The sequence below is a fragment of the Atractosteus spatula genome, chromosome 2, assembly GCF_055471065.1.
Source record: "Atractosteus spatula isolate fAtrSpa1 chromosome 2, fAtrSpa1.hap1, whole genome shotgun sequence".
In the NCBI taxonomy this organism is placed as follows: Eukaryota; Metazoa; Chordata; class Actinopteri; order Semionotiformes; family Lepisosteidae; genus Atractosteus; species Atractosteus spatula.
The window spans coordinates 65,321,018-65,335,127 of NC_142707.1; the positions used below are offsets into that span (position 1 = coordinate 65,321,018).

The window sequence follows — 14,110 nt, forward strand, 5'->3', positions numbered from 1 at the left end:
AGCAAAGCAGAAAACACACAACTCTATTTCACTGCTAGGGTGTAACAACCCTGCTTCCAAAGAGCTCCAGTCCAGCAGATCATATCAGTTGATTTTTGAAAGACCTGGGACAATTTAATTATGATCTGTTAAACGTGTGTTTTTTGTTTAAATGAGCAATTTGGAGATAATTTAAGACCACATTCTGAAGATCAAGAGCCTCAAGACCCAGAGGTCCTTAATTAAACAAATAACTGGGGTGTTACAGGCTGCACCTAACACAGCTGGCACCCATGGATACATATTGAAAACGCATCTTTTACAGCCCTCTGTAAAAACTTCTTAGACGGCTTGTCTTATTTTGCCAGAATGGTGATTTAACAATAGTGCCTTACCTCTTCAGGATCTACATCCTTCATTTTAATCAGTTTTTAATCTGTGCTCAGTACAAGCCTCCTAAACAAGACAGCTTATGGACAATACCCAATACTCATATCCATTATTGTGAGTACACAGTCTTGCCAACTTTCACTGCAGAGAGGAACTGCTAATGCTAAATTATTGTTCCATGGGTCCACACACAACCAAATAAGTCCAGGAAGTTTTGTGTTGAAAGGATGAGCTTTAGCTGACCTTACTGCAACATTGATGGCCAGCAGTCATATCACCCTGCAGCTCACAACTGGCAGCCCACTGAAGCTCAGGTGTGAGCCTGGTCAGTACCTGGATGGGAGACTCCTGGGAAAAACTAAGGTTGCTGCTGGAAGAGGTGCTAGTGGGGCCACTAGGGGGCGCTCACCCTGCGATCTGTGTGGGTCCTAATGCCCCAGTATAGTGACGGGGACACTATACTGTAAAAAGGAGCAGTCCTTCGGATGAGATGTAAAACCAAGGTCCTGACTCTCTGTGATCATTAAAAATCCCAGGGGATTTCTCAGAAAGAGTAGGGGTGTTACCCCGGTGATCCTAGCCAAATTTTCCACTGGCCCTTACCAATCATGGCCTCCTAATAATCCCCATCTATGAACTATGTCGCATCTTCCAGATGGGAGTGCACATTACCTGTAAAGCTTTTTGGTGGAGTGTCCAGAAAAGTGCTGTATAAGTTTAAGGAATTATTAGGAATCATTATTGATTGTATGCACACAATCCTGACTGCTGGCTAGGAAAAACTGGGATCTTTCCATGCCTTCCCTTATGACTGTAAATCAAACCTGATTCACATTTTGCCATTGTGTATCTGATAACGCAAATATTGCAGCTCTCCAGTGAAATTTCACCACAGACTCAATTCCAAAGACTGCAAAATGAGAAAGAAGAATCCAGATAAAAAGGAGAAATATGCTGCTTCTGGGTAGCAGACACTTCAGTAGCATTCTGTAACCTAGCAACCAACAGAGTCTCCGGCATCAGATGTTCGTGTCTGTTTTGCAGGATTATCAATGCGCACCAGGCCTTTCTCCACCCACGCCGAGCTTTCACAGGGGTTTGCCATTTGAAAAAAAAAAATGCTTACAGCACCATCAGCATGGACTTCACAAGAAATCAATATAAAAAGTTTGTGAAACTAACTCCCACAAGTTACCACGGCCAGAAAGCAGACCGGTCAAGATCCATCAAGACAGCAAAATGATAAAGGCTAATAGTAAAATTATACCTTGCCATTGAAGACTTTTGGGCTTGTCAAGTTAGTCAGGAGTCAGGGGTGGTCAGGAGTGTTTTCAGAGATTTTTTCGAAAGGTAACACTGACTGGGGAGCCTCCTGCTGTTTGCAGACTGCACATCTAGTCTGGATGTTTAAATTCCTTGAAAAAGGAACATACCGCCCCGGTTGATAAGGGCACTGCCTTACGAAGCACTGCCAGACTCTATAAATGAATGAGGTTGCACTCAAGTTTTGACACTCAGTGAATGAGAGAAGGGGGAGGCAACACACTGTGGTAGTTAGTGCTGCAGTCTCACGGTTTTAGGGCCTTGGGTTCGATTGTGGGCTATTAGCTATTCTACTGCACATCATTCCATCCATACATACATACTGTGCACTAAACTAGTACGAACTGTGAATGATGCCGCACAAAGGAAACCCAGACATTTCTCTCACTTCAGTTTGGCATCAGTGTTTCAGAGAGTAAACCCCCCCTCTGAGACCACTAAGGCTTGGTTTTCTCGGCTTACGTGAATACCACTCAAATTTAAAGTGGCAGAAGGTTACTGAAACCTCTGTGTCTTTTTTTTTTTTAATTGGGCTGTTCTGTTTCGTCAAAACCTTTTCATTACCCGTGTGTTTTCTCCAGGGGCCTCTGCATTCACTGAGATCCAATTAAAAACGAGACAAAATGTAGTTCATTGCTTAACTTTTTCTTTTATGTGATCTGGGGCTTCCAGTCCATGACCATGCAGTGGTATTCATAATAACTAGATTCACAACACATGTTTGATAGTTTCATTACATGAATCTTTGTATCATATTTGTCCCCATATAAATATTCAAGTCCTGGGACATTCTGTTGTTGAATCTTACAGCTAGTCTGATGTTACATTAGACTTTTTTACATTACATTTCGTTCAACACTATGACACGCGCTGAATATGATGGATTAGCAAGACCCTTTCTTAAATATGGAGGAAGGATCTGGACTCCGGGCTGAACTGGAAGGTCATGCACTCAAATCTTTATGTGGGACACAGCTCTTGCACCCCTGAGCCAGGTACGTCATTCAAAATTGCTCCAATAAACTTCCTGCTGTATAAAGGAGCGCTCTGCAGGTTGACACTGTAAACAAGCACATGTTCCCAGGTGATTTTTTAAGATAAGATAAGATCACTTTATCAGCCATATACAATTTCTTGCATTAAGAATCCATCTTTTCACATACCCCAGCTTGCTCTCCATGAGACACAGACACAGAGAAGCTTGGGGTCAGAGCGCAGGGTCAGCCATTGTACAGCGCCCCTGGAACAGTTGGGGTTAAGAGCCTTGCTCAGGGGCCCAACAGAGTAGGATTCCTCTGCCGGCCACAGGATTTGAACCAGGAACCTTCCAGCCACAGGTGCAGATCCTTAGCCACAGTGCCACCGCTCCGCCCTGTCCGATTCTCTGATTTGTCCTTAAATAAGGAATTTAAATACAAATTACTTGACATTTCTTGAGATCCACGTGACGGGGACAGAAACGCGCACTTTTGCAGAGCGGAAGGCCTTCAGGTCGCAGAAAACAAATGTTGTTCCGACAAAATAAATAAAAACAGTAACCGACAAACAGCTCATTAGTCAACCGAACCATTGCTTTCGTTATCCGACCCAGCCTCTAAAATGTCCCACGACATCAAGGAGATGTGTTCAGAGGAAATATGTACTGCAGACCTATTTGGCTTTATTTTACACCTCTGTCCATGTCAGTTCCACCACTTGTGAACAGTGTTTTATTGAAAACACTCAATAAGAGAGACACTAAAAAACACTAATATGAGAGACATGGGTGACTCATTACATGGAAAATATCACTCCGCAGACTCCACTACGCACTTAATTCTTTAGTCACAGCCAGCTAACATAACCCCACTTTGAACCAGCAACCTCAAACCTACAGGACCCAATCGGCACTGAGTGGAGTCTTTTTCCGCATGAGGAAAGGAGAAGCCTTATCAAACGCCTGCAGACACAGCCCTGCAACCTGAGGATCGGTGACAAAGCAGCTGCAAAGCAAAACACAGTCATTTAGACAAAAGAGCAGTTTAAAACACGGCCCCAAAAGACAAATGATCTGAGAGCCTTTAAGAAAATGTATATATATAATACGTTCTCAATCAATTAACAACCCAGAGAAATTGTAATAAGACATGATTAATCACTGTTTACAAATCTTCATCTACAGCAGGGCAACACGTCTGGCCTGGTAATTCATAGCCATCAAAACAAATCAAGAACCACTGGTGAGATTTATTCCGCTATTGCCTTGGGAAATGTATGAATGGTATACAATTGCCACTGACACCATTGTTAAATCACCATACTGGCATATCACTGGTATGTTTTTAACAAAGAACATAAGATATTTCAGTGAATTTAGTCATCATAAATTTCCAACATAATTCCTGACTTCATTCAAATAAAATGACCCAGAATCATTATACTTATCATTTACAGTAAATTAGATACAACAAAGAAAATAAGGATTAACATGTTCTGGATTACCTGGAGCTAAAATATTTGGTAGTTAAGGTCCACCAACACCTTCAAAACTCCTGTTGTCACCATAACCTAAAACGTACTGTAGACAGCAACTGTAAGTATTTTATTACTGCCATTGCAAATTTCAATTTTCGTTTGAGAAAATAAAAAACTAAGTTTTAGGATTTACAAAAACTTGGGATAAATCCAGAGTCTCTGAAAAATAAACCTTCAGTATTAATTTATCACACAAAAACCAGTGGCCGCATGAAATACACCACAAGTTAAAGAGAACCAGCCAACAATGTGCTACAGGACAGTAATTTGTATTTTGCAGGATGTAGTCAATACTTACTGTAAAACATTATTTTACTCTGCTAGAATGGAAGAAAAAAATGAAGTACAAAAGTACAAAATCATGAGCCATTCCGATTGTGAAGCAAATGTTTTAAACCTTTCATCAAACTAGGGTACAGTATCCTTATCATAAAACCATTTGGCTGCTGCGTGCTAGGACAGCCAGCCCATTCACAATTACAGACTTCAGAAATGCCATTCCTGGAAGAATAAATTAATATAAAATGTGGCCTACAAAACTCAACAGAATGTGTGAGAAGTCATCCAAACGCTAACACTTCCAGAGTAATGGATGTCAAAGAAGAGACACGTAAGCCTGTTTCACAGCAATCAGTTGCTGTGGGCTCATGCAGTAATGTCAAGCCAAATGCTACAGTGATTGCTGCAGCCTGCTCAGCGGACAGGGCCTTACCCAGTAAAGTCTGCAGAATACAGGCCGTAGTCAAAGACGTAGACCCGCGTGATCTGACAAAAGCTGAGGTATCCCAGAGCAGCTACAAAACAGTACCTGGAAAAGAGGAAAAAAACAATAATCAATATTTAAATTGCAGAGTCCACCAAGTAAGACAGAGAGACGTTGTTCACTCAGAAGCGTGAGTTTAAAAGAGAAATACAACATTTTCTGAGAGGGAAAAATGGAATCCCCCTGTCCCACCTCTCCTGCCTGTCCATACTCTTCTTGTAAGAAAGAGTACCACACTGGTTCAGTGCGACTGTCCACAGAGAATTTACACAGATTAGTTTAGTCGCCATTTCCATTGGAGGTCAGTCAGCTGCTGTGATCTCCTAGCACTAGGATAGATGCTTGCAGACTGGAGAACGAAAATGATTTTTGACGTAAGAAACTCCGGGCAATGTAGGGAGGGTCCTTCTGAAGGGGAACCTATTGTCCCAGTAGGCTCTGGGCTCTCATATTGGTGCCTGTGTGTGCTGAGGTGTGGTCTGAGGGCCACAGGCCACCCATAGACCAAGAGCGAGGCCGGAAGAACACCTGAGGTTGACGTGACGTTCGCACCATGCTGCAGTGTAAACACTGAAACTAATTTGTCATACTGCTCAGAACACAAGGGCTCCTAAGTGGCTCAACTGCTAAAGGCACTTGCTTTTAAGCATAGGATGAACCCACAGGCCTGAGGGTCACGGTGGCAAAAATATCGCTCAGTGCAGCTGGAGGCTGGGTGTGGTGAGGTCGTGAAACAGCCAGCGCAACAATTTCCCAGGGGTCAGCAAGCTTCCAATGACATTAGTGAGGAACGTGCCTCTCCTGCAATCACCACTGACCCGTCTGTACTGTACTGTATGTCACTGCAGAAACGCTGCCGAATGGTTTCAGGGGCGCACTGCTCAGAGGAATCGGTTTGTCCTTTCACATTCTCACTGTATGGGTAAAGCGGTCGTCGCTTGTAAAAACAGCAATTTCAGATTAGGTACTGTAGGAATAGAGTACAAGAAACTAACCTTTAATTCAAGGATGTAAAAAATGAGCCTTATAAGAGTTTTTAGGCCATTTCTGTTCATCATGGAACATGAGCCTTGATATATTAACTGTGCCTCTGCAGAAAAAACAGCGGTCAGAGAGAAGTGACAAAATAAATACCACTCCACTACTTTGGGCTCCAGAGGACTTTTACAATGCTGTCAAAACTTGTCCTTTTTTAAACTATTCCCTCACGAAAATAATAACCGAAAATCTCCAAGCAGCACTGTCCTGTTTAACATGTAGCACTGCTGTCGTTGCTCTTCCGTTACACAAAGCAACCTTCTCTTACGGTTTCACCACAGGAGCCATCATGAATGAAATGATGCGTCCCCAACTGTGCTGCGACTTCCCACAGCTCGATATTATAACCTTCGGCACCAGGCAGCGACAGGGTAAAGACTGGAGTGTGTTGGACTGGTTCTATGTGTATGGGGTTGTTTTTTTTTTAAAGAACAACAGCTTTTCTTTCATAAAGAGACAGTGAGTGCTGGTACAAGGGCGTTAGGGCTTGTTCAGTGTTCCTCTAGATTTACAGTATTGCTAATCGACGGTTTGAGAAACAGCTACGTACTGTATTTTAGTCTGCATGGTTCTCCAACATACAGGATGTGCATTAATCTTTGGTGATATTGAGAAGGCAATATTTTAAGGATTTGCCCTGGACTAATGGATGAAATAATTTCTTCCTTTCGCCCACAGCATCAGGGTTTTTTAATGACATACAGTACATTAAACTATGTAAGTGCATCTAGACATTTATGATCAATATGCAAGAGGTAATGACATTCTGTGCGTTTGTCTAATCAGGGCTGCAAACCAGCATAGACATATAAAATGAAAATGTAGACGTACACTGCCTTCCAAAAGCATTCTCCACTCTTCCAACAACGTCCCGTTTTGTGGAACTACAAATGAGGCGCTTTTTTAAGTGAATATTTTTAATGAAAATAAGAATGTTCGCACTGAAGACTTTTACGAGGGGAACGAATTGAGCGTCACCAAGAACTGCAAATAAAAAATAACTAAAAACCGCTGACGAAGCAAACCACTGTTGCAGATCAACTAAACGCACTTTGTGGATTCTGTTTCGATACCCGTTTTCCAGTAAAACAGCACTGAAAAACAAACTAGAAGCCACCAATTAGCTGAGGGCAATCGAACTGCACTTAAAACTGAGAACAGGGGGCACCTCTTTACCCACCAGCTACACAGACCAAATGGTCTCCTCTCACTTATGTTCTTAGGATTTTATAAGACACAAAGGAGTCTTGTAGGAGACTGTAAGAAACTAACTGCCAGTATCATTGTGTCGGTCAGTCAGTGATCCTCAGATCAACAGCAACTACAGTCCTAGTGGCCTAGATTATGCAAATAGCCTCCTCACATGCAGAGACAATAAGTTCCTACTGTATGCAGATGTGGCCATTGTCCTACCCAAACTATAAATGCCATTTAATTTGATGTTCTGGCCACCGGAGATGCCCTGTGAATTGGGTTCATCAAGGTCCGAGTGTGATTCCCCACACGCAGGAAATACAGGGAAAGACTCCTTCTGGTGCCCCACAGCTTCACTTGCTAAATCCCGATCCACCAGGACACTGGGTGTGAAGAACTTTACAGCACTGTACCCTTGCTAAAGAATCCTGACAACTAATCCTTGTGGGAAAAGGTAAAGACAATATACAAATGTAAAATGGGTCTTGGATCATCTATGACACGCCAGCCTAAATCGTTTTTTTTTTTTTATGCAGGACCTTGCAAAACTATTTAGGCACTTGCTGAGATTTCACAACTTAGTGCTTTAAAGCTTGCAGTCAGGACACTCTGAAGTCACAATTAACATCGGTTATATAAACGATCTGCTTCAATTGTTCAAAGCAAAAATGAGAGAGACGCAAAAATATAATCGGAAAGAATGGCGCCCAGATACTGCCTATCTCTCAGGCTATCTCTCCAAACTGAGCAGAAGGCAAGGAGGAAACTGGTTAGGAACGCAGCTGTAATTCCAACGGCGCCTTGGTAGGAGCTAGAGAGCTCAGTGTATTGTGATGGGGCGGCACGATGATGTATGTATGATGCATATGATGGGAGAAAATACGTATGAATCAACAACAGTATCCCAGTCACTCCACAGAGCAAGCCTGAATTCAACATGGCATTGGTAACAAAGATTGAAAAAAACACAGCACATGTGGCAAAGGGTTTTGCGGGCATACAGGACAAAATGGGAACTATTTGTTTTAAATGCAAAGCGTTACTTCTGATGCAAAACCCAACCATCCCTATCATCAAGCGCAGACGTGGCAGCATGGTGTCAAAGTTCTGTTTCTCATCAGCGGGGACGGGGAAGCTTGTAAAGACTGATGGGAAAACTGATGGAGCAAAAGCACTGGCAAATCCTAACGGAAAACAAAATCTCACCTTTCAGCAAGACGGTGATCCACAGCACAAGGCTACAGCGACACTGGAGTGGCTTCACAAAAAGGAAGTGACTGTCCTTGAGTGGCCCAGTCAAAGTCCTGTCTGGAATTAGGAATTTCTCATTCCTTTCAAATTCCTTGGGCTGTGGATCACTGTCTTGCTGAAAGGTGAAGTTTCATGGTGGAGCGGTGGCTCTGTGGCTAATGATCTGCGCATGTGGCTGGAAGATTGCTGGTTCAAATCCCGTGGCTGGCAGAGGAATCCGACCTGTTGGGCCCCTGAGCCAAGGCCCTTAACCCCAGCTGCTCCAGGGGTGCTGTATAAATAGCTGACCCTGCGCTCTGACCCCAAGCTTCTCTCTCCCTGCCTATGTGTCTGTGTGTCTCATGGAGAGCAAGCTGGGGTATGCAAAAAGACAAATTCCTAATACAAGAAATTGTATATGGCCGATAAAATGATCTCTTATAGAATCCGATAAATGAACATGATAAGTTCATCAACGATCCCCAACCCAACAAGACAGAGCTCGAGTGGGTTTGCAAAGAAAAATTTGCAAAAACCGTGCCATCCTAGTGCACAATATTGGTAGAGACTTATTTAGAAGGACTTACAGCTGTAATTGCTACTAAAGGAGCAACCAGCAAATATTGACTCAAGAGCATTTTCTACGGAATATGCATACCTTATTATGAACAAGCGTACCTATTTAAGTCTTTCTCTGGAGTTTTTGCTCACATTACAAGTTTAGCTTGAGCATTCAAGTTAGTTTTTTCTTATATCTTAAATGCACACGTATACAATCAGTTGTTATTAAACAAAATGGGAAATGATTGGAGAAGAGGGAAGATGTTCGCAAGGCACTGTAAAACCGTTCACTGCAAACAGTTCAGAATGACCTGCTGCTCAGCCACCTGCACCGTCTTAAAATAAAAGGAGCTGGTCAACTTTTGTTGTCTCTATGCATCCAGCTGTACGAGGCATTCACCCCTTTCCAAATGCGTGGAAGGAAAAATAAGCGTATGAAGGGTTTCAAACCAGAAACCCAGCAACTCTTTTTCAACACTTTTCCACGTCACTTCATAGCACTGCCCAGAAATACACCTCCAACAAGGCCTGTGTGGGTCTTGAGTCTACTTTCAAAAGAAACCTGATAACCACAAAGTCCCCCAGGATAGGGTGTCGGACCTTCGTCTTGGTGGAAATTGTTGATGCCCCAGGCGGAACTGTTCTGTCTCAGGGATGGGAGGGCACCTGGTTGCAATGATCGAACCCTAGCAAGGGAACAAACAGTGCCTCCTGCACACCACAGAGCTCACAACAGAACTCCTGCCTCTGTACCACACACTTCCCTACTTTGTAAGTCAGCACAACGACATCAAACATTAAGGCGGTCGCTACAACAAGCTTCCACTGACTGTTTTCAGTGTTGTCAAGGCGATACCTTATATATACTTCAAAGGCTTGTGAGGACTGAAGTGATTTGTAAAGAGCAAGTGCAGTGACTGGCTAAATACAAGAAAGCCCCCCTCCATAAACTTTTAGTACCCTGTATCAGACAAGCTGACACAGGCTCAACAGGCCTTAACCTGAGCTGGCACCTTAGATACAGCAACCAGCGCTGTACTGTACATTAATGAAGACACCGTGCATCGCATATCAGCGGTAAAATGTTGAAATTGACTGCACTCGGCAGCAGTGCAGTTACTCTCTGCTTGAGGTGTATACAGGCGTCCTACTAAAAGAACTTAAGGAACCTTCTGTTGCAAATGCAACAAAACCTTGTGCTCTCATTCCGAATGCTACAACGATTAAGAGTGCGGCACAGGTATCACGACAGCTGATCATCGCTCTTTGCACAAACCTCCCCACAACTTGGGCCCCCTGGGATCAGATAAGCAACGGAGCCTTGTCCAGTATGCTGGCCTTAGTATTTGCGTCAAATGGAAATACCGCAGCAAAGGACAATGTTAAAGACAGAGCACAGGAGGCGTACGAGAGTGCACACCACCGCGTGTCACAAAGGAGATCCCGACAAGCTGAACGACGTTTAAATGCGCGTGAAGATCAACCTGAGCTCATGAAATGTGTTCTTTCATCCAGGGGATAGGAGCATAAAAAAAGGGTCATGGTGAAAAACTAAAAGCATTGTCTGTAAAAAAAAAAGTTTAAGAAGAATGCTGTTGACGTGTTTTGCGTGCATTGAGTACGCGAGCGACCGTACGAGCTGGCAGAGACTGCGCTTCCTGCCAGTGATCTTCCCGCGGGGAATTAACGCGGGGAGACAGCGACCCCAGCCATTCACGAGCTCCAGCCATGCTCGCAGAAAACTGGGTTTCCTCCGCGGGAAGATCATCAGGAATCCTGACACCCACGCCGGCCTTCCATTTTCTTCAGCTGCTAAAAATACATGTTCTGGCTAAGCTGCCCAAGCATGGCTTGTACTCTTTTCACTTAGCAGAGCTCCAGGAATCTTTGAACCCAAACAATCATACAGAACAATATCCATGCCATTGTACAACTGTGCATGTGTACATTTCGTCTGTAAGTACAGTGAATACGTTTACGAACATGTAACCAGGGAATAGCTAGATCCTCGCTACCTGCCTGCAGTGCTCTCGACTTTTAAAACATCTCTGTAAACCCTCACATGTTTGTTTGTTTGTTTTGAGAAAATAAACTTTTAAAAAAGGAATCCCATGTGAGCTCTGTCTGTGCTGTGACAACACACTATCAGCTGGGAGGAACCTGCTACACGTCACCATAGTCAAGCAGCATAGGGACTGTGACGTAACGTCGTCAGGACGTCGCTCAGTATGTTGATGGGAGTTATAGTTCTTAAAGCCAAAGCTGCGTCTGAGACCAAACAGCCAGTTTTATACCTTAAAACGGAGATACAGTAAGATCTTAAGCGTTTTGAGTGGGGTGAAAGTTTCGAGGCTTCACGAAAAAATCTATCAAGTCCTAGTATTGTGAACACGGAGAGAAGCAGCTGTGTGTAAAAACCTTGGCAGAAGTCAGAGCTAATGCTTGTAATAAAAACACACTGGTGTGAAGCCTCTCCAGACAGTAAGATAAGGGCGTCTGATAATTTTTCAGACTGGCAGAGCTATTGTGTTGGAAAAGTAGACAAGAAGATTCTGTAAATTCTTTTCAAAAGGTCTTCAAAAACAAATGTGAGACTTCCTTTTTTGACAGACTGCACACATGTAAAAGAGCCATCAGATGGGTAGACTATATGCGATTACTGGAGCCACATTTTAAACACACCAGCCACTGTTCAAGGACAAAGGTTCAATAGGGGGCTGTAGTTGAAACTGTAACACTCACTGGCTGTCTGCCTTGCAATTAATGTATCATTTTGAGTGAGAGAGGGGAAAAGAAGAAAGCGAGGTATTTCACTTCATTTCAGGGAGACGTTCACTGAAACAACCACACAAATTCAACTTGTGGTGCAAAGTGGGTGAAGACAGACAACAACTCATAAAGATAGGCGTCTAGGTAAGAAGTATTGACATAAAGCTATTATTTCGTCAGCTACCTCTTTTTGACTGACGATTTCTCATTTAGCTATGGAAAATTTGTACAAGGAAAGATGACGTCTTTAATAGTACAAAGCCTTGCCAGGTTTACCTTATTTAGTTTACTTTGCCCACTGTGCTTCAGTCCTGCTCAACATGAGTGAACATGTTATGTTCCTCGTACTGTCATTTCTGTACTGGGACAGACAAGATGAAATGTATTTAATAGTAAAAAGCTTTGAATCCAGCAGCCATATCACCCTGCAAGTCACAACTGCCAACCCACTGAAGCTCAGCAGGTGTGAGCCTGGTCAGTACCTGGATGGGAGACCTCCTGGGAAAAACTAAGGTTGCTGCTGGAAGAGGTGTTAGTGGGGCCAGGAGGGGGTGCTCACTATACTATAGTGAGGGGGACACTATACTGTAAACAGGTGCCGTCCTTCGGATGAGATGTAAAACTGAGGTCCTGACTCTCTGTGGTCATTAAAAATCCCAGGGTGTTTCTCGAAAAGCATAGGGGTGTAACCCCGGTGTCCTGCCCAAATTTTCCCATTGGCCCTTACCAATCATGGCCTCCTAATAATCCCCATCTATAATTGGCTTCATTACTCTGCTCTCCTCCCCACTGAGAGCTGGTGTGTGGTGAGCATTCTGGCGCACTATGGCTGCTGTCGCATCATCCAGGTGGGGGCTGCACATTGGTGGTGGTGGAGGGGAGTCCCCAATACCTGTAAAGCGCTTTGAGTGGAGTGTCCAGAAAAGCACTATATAAGTGTAGGCAATTATTATTATTATTTGAATAAACAGAGAGTGGTATTGTCAGGTTTTCCTTATTTAGTTTACTTCATCCGGTTTGAGTCTGTCCTGCTCAACATGGATGAACATGTTATGTTGTTCGTACTGTCACTACTTTTGTGTAGGTGCCGACGAGACGACATTCAGTTTGACCGTGATACATAATCAATGGGCGATGTTATGTGAGGGTGTCCCAAGACCCTCTTTATAATGGTGCATCATCTAATGCTCGTGCACCTTAAGTCCATACCTCCCTACGTCACAAAGACACAGTCTTGGAGGAAGGCCTTAGTGCATAGTGTAGCTTTTGTGACACGGCCTCAGTCTCTTAAGCAAAATGCACAGCGTGGATGAAAAAGTTAACATGTTTCGGTAACAGCGCATCCTGGGGTATGCTTCAGTTTATTCAATTTCCATCAGGAATGCATTCTGCATTGTGTGTGCACCTGTTATCAGAGTAATGCTCGAATGTGACTCAGTGTTGTGCTCTGAAATAAAACACTGTGGTCTCCAAAGTTATCAGTCTCAGTTCTCATGGAAAAAGATAAGAAAAAAAATAAGCAAGAAAATAAGACAAATTGCAAGAGCAGGAGTGAGTTGGTTGAGAGGGAAGGGAATGAGTACACTTAATTTACTTGTCTGTCATTATGGAGCTGTAATAATCTTTATGGCAATACAGTAGCTCTGCATTTTGAATAGTAATAAAAATAACGTATAAAGAAAAGAAAATGTGCTGTATTTGGAAAGAAAAAATAACTCTACTACAGGAAAGCTATAATATTATAACAGCAATCTGATTTATTCACAAATTCATCATTTGCAGAGACTTCAAGGTACCTAACCCACGCAAAATACCAAGGCTTTATTGTAATGAAAAATAAAAATAAAATGTGATTCCTCCCAAAATGCATTCAGGTTACACAATTCCAAGCTGGTGCAGCCAGTTTACACCACCGCTGGTACAGCACTGCCTCGTGGAGGGGGAAGCGATTAATACCAGCAAAGACAGACAGAGCAACAAAAACTATCCAGACCTGAGAGAACAAGCTGTCATTTCTTTTTATTTATTAAAACACTTCCAGAAGTCCGAAGAGTTTACACTTGATTGACTGATGCTCGGGATATGACAAAAAAAGGAGCTTCTACCCATCTCACAGGCTGTTTGAAAAACAAGGCCTTTACAACTAGAGCTTCCACCGCCTCCCTCGCAACCCGTCCTGTCTGCTGCCAGCCTGCCTCACCAGACGCCTCATCTCGAAACAGGGGTTGATGTGTTAAAATAATGGCCTTAACTGTACCACATATTTCACTGCGCATTAAATAAAACCAAACAGTGCTCGGATTTATGAGATGCGCTCCACACATTGGAAGTGACATGCTGGCATTCTTC

At 43.2% G+C, this 14,110-nt stretch overlaps 1 protein-coding gene across 1 annotated transcript in view; it reads right to left on the reverse strand.

Annotated features, from left to right (window-relative positions):
* The window catches only part of LOC148840069 (membrane-bound glycerophospholipid O-acyltransferase 2-like), a 132,592-nt gene that overhangs the window by 41,027 nt on the left and 77,455 nt on the right, over positions 1–14,110 (reverse strand). Inside the window, exon 4 of the mRNA XM_088907210.1 lies at positions 4,919–5,014. Coding sequence (XP_088763336.1) covers positions 4,919–5,014 — 96 coding nt within the window. The remainder of the gene's footprint in view (positions 1–4,918; positions 5,015–14,110) is intronic.